Below are 7,318 nucleotides of genomic sequence, written 5' to 3'. Positions count from 1 at the left end.
TATAAATTATCCTATTATTTATGATGATAAGTAATATTTATATCAATTTTTTACATATTTTTTATGATAAAAAATATTGTTTCTCATTTTCTATTAATAATTTTAATAAAAAAATAATATATAAAACTTAGAATATATTTTTATTTTATATTACCTAATTAAAAAAAATTGAAGAAGTGGATGTACAAATTTATTATATGAAGATTATATGACACATTATAAGTTTATTATTATTAAAAAATTTATATATTTTTATTTAATGAATACAAAATAAATGTATTAAAAATTTAAATTTTTTTATATTTTTAATAAAAATTTTCTTAATTTATATACTTAATATGTGATATTAAGATACAAGATAAATAAATTAGATGTTTTCCCAATAAATACTTTAATTATTTTATTTACCGAAATATGTAATTTGTAGCGTATTTACCAATTTGTATAATTTGGCTTATCTCGTTTTCAAATGAGATATTTAAAGTTTGAAAAAAAATACATATTTCGTTTACAGTGTGTATTATTATAAAAAAAAATACGATTAAAATAATATCAATAATCCAAATTTTAGCATGCAATTAGTACTAAAAAAGGTTGGTAGAAGAGATTAAAATGGATATATTTAATCAATTAGTACTGAAAGAGAGTACATAAAAAAATTTTAGATTAAATTATTGATCGAATTTGATTGATTTAAATTTGAAAAATATAGAACTCCTACGTATTCAAGTTCCATGATGAGAATAAATATGGTAATTGTGGCAACTCTTAAAAATTGAAAAATGATAAGTGTGAAATTGATGGGGGATAAATAAAATAGAGAAAGAATGGGGAGATAAACGTTTCAATTGTGTGTCAATTGTTAGGAGAGGTTGATGCGGGATAAATAAAAGCAGAGGAAGAGTGGGAGATAACTGTTTCAATTGTGTGCCAATTGTTAGAAGATATATCCGATTCAATTCTCTTCCATTATTTTTTCAGTTTTATTTATCCGTGTAAGAGAGATAACCGTTTCAATAACCGTTTCAACTGTGTGTCAATTGTTAGGAGAGATAACCGTTTCAATTCTTTTTCCATTCTTTTTCTGTTTTATTTATCGTGCATCAATTTCATGCTTTCCATCTTTCAATTGAGTTGGCATAATTACCGCATTTATTTATCCTTCGTTTTAATCTCTTCCACCCGTAGTTGTAAGAACTGGACCAAACCAGCCAGTTCGACCGAAAAATTGGTGAACCGGTCACCTGGTTGGTCCAGTTGAGCAATCTGAAAGATAAGGAACAGAACCGAATTGAACCGTTTGGTTTTAATGAAAACTAGAGAACCAACTATTTTGTGTAACCCATCCGGTTCGAAACTCTTTTTTCTTTGCCAAAACAACGTTGTTTTGGGTCTTTTAAAAAAACACTCGAATACCCCCATTCCCCCTAACCCTAATCCCCTGAACGACAACCACCATTTCCCAGTAACCCTCCTTGAAGTCTCTTCCATTCTTCCTCACCTCATCACACCATAGCCTCTCTCAACCTCACCTCACCTTACCGCCAGCCGTGTCATCCTCTTCATCTCACCGAACACGGTGCGTCTTTGACGACGTCCCCTGCAAGTCGTCTTATTCGTCGTGGCTCCTTGCTCTGTGGCTCTTTGCTCTGCATCATCGTCGTTGTCGTCGTCGTCGCATCCTCTCCATCCTCTACGTCTTCTCTCGAACAAGTTGGTGGTCTCTGCATTCTACATTATCTCTACTTTTTTAGTTATTCTGTTATTGTTATATTGTTAATTATGAATTTCTGTTTATGACTTTATGTTGTATTTGTTGATTCTGTTTTAGTTATTTCTGGTTATGTTATATTTGTTGATTCTTATTATGAATTTCTTGAATTTGTTGAATTTTTTATTATGAATCTGTTTAGGTTAATGGCAGATTGATGTCTTTTTTTTTATTATTAGTGTTTATAGTTATTTTTGTTGATGTTGCTGTGAATTTAGGATTGCTGAATAGGGAATAGGTGATGTGAATTTGTAATAGCTATTGTTTTATACTTTTGCTATTCCATATTATTTTAGAATGGCTTCAGCGAATACACCATCAGAAATACCATCCTCGCAAGAACAAGGATCAACTCCTGATGCATCAATTGGAACCCAAAAAAACAACAATGGAGCAAACACTAATTTTGCTTGGGGCCATTGTAAACAAGTTGTGAAATCTGAAAAACCATTCTGTTATGTATATACTATGAGAAGGTTACTAGGGGTGGTAGAATTCATCGGTTTAAGCTTCATTTGGCTGGAAAAGGAGGAGATATTAAGTCATGTCGAAAGGTGCCAACTGCAGTGAGACACCAATTCGATCAAAGCATTGAAGAGCTTCAAAGCAAGAAAAGAAAAACTCAAGAATAATATGCAAAAAGTTATAATGCTTGTGATGAAGTTGAAAGAGAATTTGATGAGATTGAACGTAATGAGATGCAACAACAACAAAAATCTGGAGTTCCAGTACCTAGCTCTAGAAAAGGAAAACATGATAAAGGAAAACAATCCTTTTTTCCATCGGCAACAACACCCGGAACTCAACCAACTATCAAAAGTATTCTCCAAAGCAAAGAAATTATGGAAAAGTGTGATATTGCTATTGCAAAATGGATGATGGATGCCTCTGTGCTATTTAATGCAGTTAATTCAGCTTATCGTCAGTGAATGATTGATGCTATTGCAAGCATGGGTGCAGGGTATAAAGGGCCAAATTATCCAAGAGTCTGTGGGTATTTGTTGAGAAAATTGGTTGAGGATGTGAGAAAAATGATTGATGGTTATCATGAGATTTGAAAACAAACTGGATGTAATATATGGCTGATGGATGGACTGATAATTGTAGGCGTACTTTAATTAATTTTTTGGTTTATTGTCCTAAAAAAACTGTTTTTCTAAAGTCAGTTGATGCTTATAATGTCTCAAAAACTGCTGATGCTTTGTTTAAGTTGTTTAGGGATGTTGTATTGTTTGTTGGTCCTGAGAATGTTGTGCATATTGTAACAGATAATACTACAAATTATGTTGCTGCTGGAAGGTTGTTGGAGTCTGAGTTTCCTAAATTGTATTGGTCCCCTTGTGCAGCTCATTATGTTAATCTAATGTTTCAAGATATTGGGAAGTTTCAAGAAGTGAAGAAACTGTGTCACAAGTTTCAATGATCACCAAGTATGTCTATAATCATTGCTATTTGTTGTTCTTGATGAGAAAATTTACAAGTGGGCGGAAAATATTTCATCCTGCTCCAATTCAGTTTGCCACTAATTTCATTGCTTTGCAAAGTATTTTAGCGCAAAAGGATCCTTTGAGAGCTATGGTGACCTCGATCTAAAGAATAGACAAGCTCAGCTTACTCCAAATAAGCCAAAGCCAAAAGATTTTTGGATCAAGTCTTACATTCTAAATTTTAGAGTCAATAAACTGATATTATTAAGCTTATTGAGCCACGTATTCATGTTTTACGTATTATGGATAGTGAAGACAGAGCTGCAATAGTTTTTTTTATCAAACTATTTATAAGGCTAGAGGAGAAATAGAGAAGAGGTTTCAAAAAAGAAAAAAGGTTGTTGATCCTTATTTGAAGAATTTAGATACACGTTGGGATTCACAATTTCGAAAAAATCTTCATGCCGCTGGTTATTGGTTAAATCCAGTTTTTCGATTTAATAATGAAGAATTTAAAAAGCACAGGCAAATGACTTCTGGCTTGCTAGATGTCATTGAGAAATATGCTTATCGTGATTCAAATTTTGATTTCTAAGCTGACAAGTGAGATGAGGATCTTTAAGAATGCTGAACAAGATTTTGAAAGACCATCTGCAATACATGAACAAAGCACTGTTATGCCAGGTGAATTTCTTCATAAAATTAGTCTTTTATGATTGTGATGTATTTATGATTTGATATTTATGATTGTGATATATTATTCTTTTTTTTATGTTAGGATCAATGGTGAAAATCTTATGGTTGTGGAGCGCCAAATTTGCAAAAGTTGGTGATTCGTATTTTAAGCCAAACTTGTAGTTCTTCAGGTTGTGAGCGTAATTGGAGTATTTTTGAACACATTCACTCAAAAAGAGGAATCGATTAGAGCATAAAAAACTTAATGATATTGTTTATGTTCATTACAACTTATAGTTACAACAAAGGTACTTTCTTAATTATTTTAAGTTCAAAGCATTATTTTCAAATTTTAATCATCATAAGAGTAACGGAGTATTTTGATAACATAGGAACCAAATGAGAAAGCAAGTTTATGATTCAATTTGTCTTGATGCATTTGAGAATAATTCGAAATGGATATTGGAAGATTCACCACCATTTTTAACTCCTGAAGAAGTTGATGCTTTACAAAATGATCTTGCAAATATGTCTCTTCAATTACCTTTAGATGATTTAGGTATTTTTTTATTTATTTATGAATTATGATCAACTATGATTTTGGTATGCTTTATAATATATTTTATATTACTTTTGATCTTGATTTGTGAAACGTTATCTATAATGCTAGATCAATTGGATTTAGAAAATGATCGGAATGATGATAGGGCTAATAATTCTATGAAAAATGCAAATCAAAATAAAACCAATCAGGATGTAGCTCCACATTTGTCAAACGAATAACAATACCCCGACTTTGAAATTACTCCTTGGATATAGTTCATAGATTGTTATTCTTATTGTGTCTAATTAAGATACTATTGTAGTAGTACTAACTAATTTCATGTTTATCTTTGTATTAGTTATCTTTAGAATTTGAGACTTGGTTGTTCTTAAAATGGTGAAGATATGGATTTGAACTTTTTAAAATTTTTTACTATTTTTTATTTACGTGGAACCGGTTTTATCGATTCAACCAGTGATTTATCGATTGAACTAGTAAACTAGTAACCTGACTAGTTTGATCACCGGTTCGATTCTTACGACTATGCTTCTACCTTTAAGTACTAATTATATACTAAAAATTTAGATTATTGATATTATTTTAATTGTATTTTTTATAATAATACACATATCTCGTTTACACTACAAACGAAATAATTATGAATGTATCTCATTTATATAGTAAGAGATATGTGTTTTTTATTTCAAACTCCAAATATCTCATTTACAAACAAAGTAAGCTAAATTATGTAAATTGATAAATATGTTATAAATTACATATTTTGATAAATAAAATAATTAAATTATTTATTTAAAAAAAATCCTAAATAAATCCATCACTGAAATATCGATCATTTACTTTATTAAATTTATCTGTACGGAAGGTGCATGAGCTGCATGTAAAATCTGTTACAGCAACTGTTCCACGCTGGCAGCTCGAATTCCAAGAAGGCAGCCAGTCCATTACGGGCACCTGCGACAGTGGAGGATATTTTCGGCATTTAAGAAACTAGTCCCCAGTCCCAGTGGCTGAAATGGTAGTTCAGCCAACATTAAAGGGTTTGTTGGTCAATTCCCCTCTTCAAATTAAAAAAAAATAAAAATAAAAATCCAAAGAGATGAAAGAGCATTACATGGATATTTGTCAGTCACCAGACTCATAATCAAAATCACAACACAAACCACTCCTTCCTTTTCTTTTATTTTCTTCTCCAATCTCCACTCACTGTTCCACATGCACAAGTTAACCCACTGACACACTCCAAATTCTTCTCCCAAACAAAACCTCACTTCCTTCTTCAATTCCCTTATTATATTTATTACTTTCTTCTTCTTCTTTTTCCAACGCCCAAATGCAGGAGATACATTCAATGGGAGGCACCAGGTTCTTCGGCGCCGCTGCTGACAGGAGGCTCAGGCCACACCACCACCACCCTCACCAGAACACCGCCACCAACTGCCACCAGCAGCAAGCACTTAAATGTCCCCGTTGTGATTCACTCAACACCAAGTTCTGTTACTACAACAACTACAACCTCTCCCAGCCACGCCACTTCTGCAAGAACTGCCGCCGCTACTGGACCAAAGGCGGCGTCCTCCGCAACGTCCCTGTCGGTGGCGGTTGCCGCAAGTCCAAGCGTTCCAACGACAACAAGACCGCCAAAACCAGCAAAAATAATAATAGTAATAATAATAGCGCCACCGCAACTTCCTCCGCGGAAACGCCGCCGCAAACGACGTCGTCTCAGGCTCCACCGACGGACCAGAACTCCAATTCTCACTCCAGCAGTGAGAGCTCTAACCTCACCGCGGCGGCGGCGGCGGCGACCATCGGCACGACGGAGCTTAACTCTGATTCTTCCAAGTTGTTGATCCACGAGAATAACAACAACAACGCTTCCTCGAACCCTAATTTGGAGAGCGGTATTTTCTCTGAGATAGGGACGCTGACGAGCTTGATGGTTTCTTCCTCTTCGAACAACGATGCATTGGCGTTTGGATTTGGAGGTGGTGGTGTTGTTCCTGATGCGACGTCGTTTCAGTGGCATCAGCAGCAGAAGTTGCCGGAGAATCTGAACGGTAGTGGTGGGAGCTTGCTGGATCATCATGGACACGGTAGTACTGTAACCGTTGATTTGTCGGCACTTCCGAGCAAGACGGGAAACGGTGGATTTGGACCGTTGGATTGGCAAGCTGGTGTGGATCAAGGTTTGTTTGATCTCCCCAACTCCGTTGATCATGCTTACTGGAGTCAAACTCAATGGCCTGATCACGATAATTCTAATCTCTTTCATCTCCCCTGAGAATGCCTAAACAAATTAAATATCCTCTCAAAATCTCACCTCTTTTTTTTTTAATTTTATTTTTAAATATAACTCTTATTTTTATAACGTGCAAAGTAAATTTGGAATCAAAACTAAAGTTAGAAGAAATTGAAAAGAATGAAAGAAGATGGAAGGGGTTCGTATAATTAATCATCTGATGTATATTTTTTTTTCCTTTTTTAATTTGGGAGGTGATTGGGCTTGATTTTAGTTAGTGATGTGCATGCTTAACTAACTTCCATGTTAGTTTTGTCTGTTTTTTTTAATATAATTTTATTTTGAGTTTATGCTTATATATATGTATGTAATGTGGAATTTGATTGACTAGAGAAACAGAGAATATATATATATATATATATATAGAAGCAGTGTTTTAATAGCGATTTAGTGATTATTTCTTATGTAGCTGTTTCTTTGTTTATTTAGTTTGTAATCTATCATTATTTGGCATTTGTTTTGAGCTTGAGATTTGAATCTTTCCGTACGTATCAGTGGGTATATGAATATGATGAGTTACATACTTACAGGTCACGGTTAATTAAAATATGATAATTAAATGAGATTTGTTTAATAATCTG

At 33.6% G+C, this 7,318-nt stretch overlaps 1 protein-coding gene across 1 annotated transcript; it reads left to right on the top strand.

Annotated features, from left to right (window-relative positions):
• Window positions 1-5,505: 5,505 nt before the first annotated feature.
• LOC112722623 (dof zinc finger protein DOF5.4) lies at window positions 5,506-7,142 on the top strand. Its single transcript, XM_025773717.3, has one exon. The coding sequence runs from the start codon at window positions 5,769-5,771 to the stop codon at window positions 6,717-6,719; it is 951 nt and encodes a 316-aa protein (XP_025629502.1). The 5' UTR covers window positions 5,506-5,768; the 3' UTR covers window positions 6,720-7,142.
• The last annotated feature ends 176 nt before the right edge of the window (window positions 7,143-7,318 follow it).

The sequence above is a fragment of the Arachis hypogaea genome, chromosome 11 (genome assembly GCF_003086295.3).
Source record: "Arachis hypogaea cultivar Tifrunner chromosome 11, arahy.Tifrunner.gnm2.J5K5, whole genome shotgun sequence".
Classification (NCBI taxonomy): Eukaryota; Viridiplantae; Streptophyta; class Magnoliopsida; order Fabales; family Fabaceae; genus Arachis; species Arachis hypogaea.
Note: the sequence above shows the minus strand (reverse complement) of the source record. Positions and strands in the feature narration are given on the sequence as shown.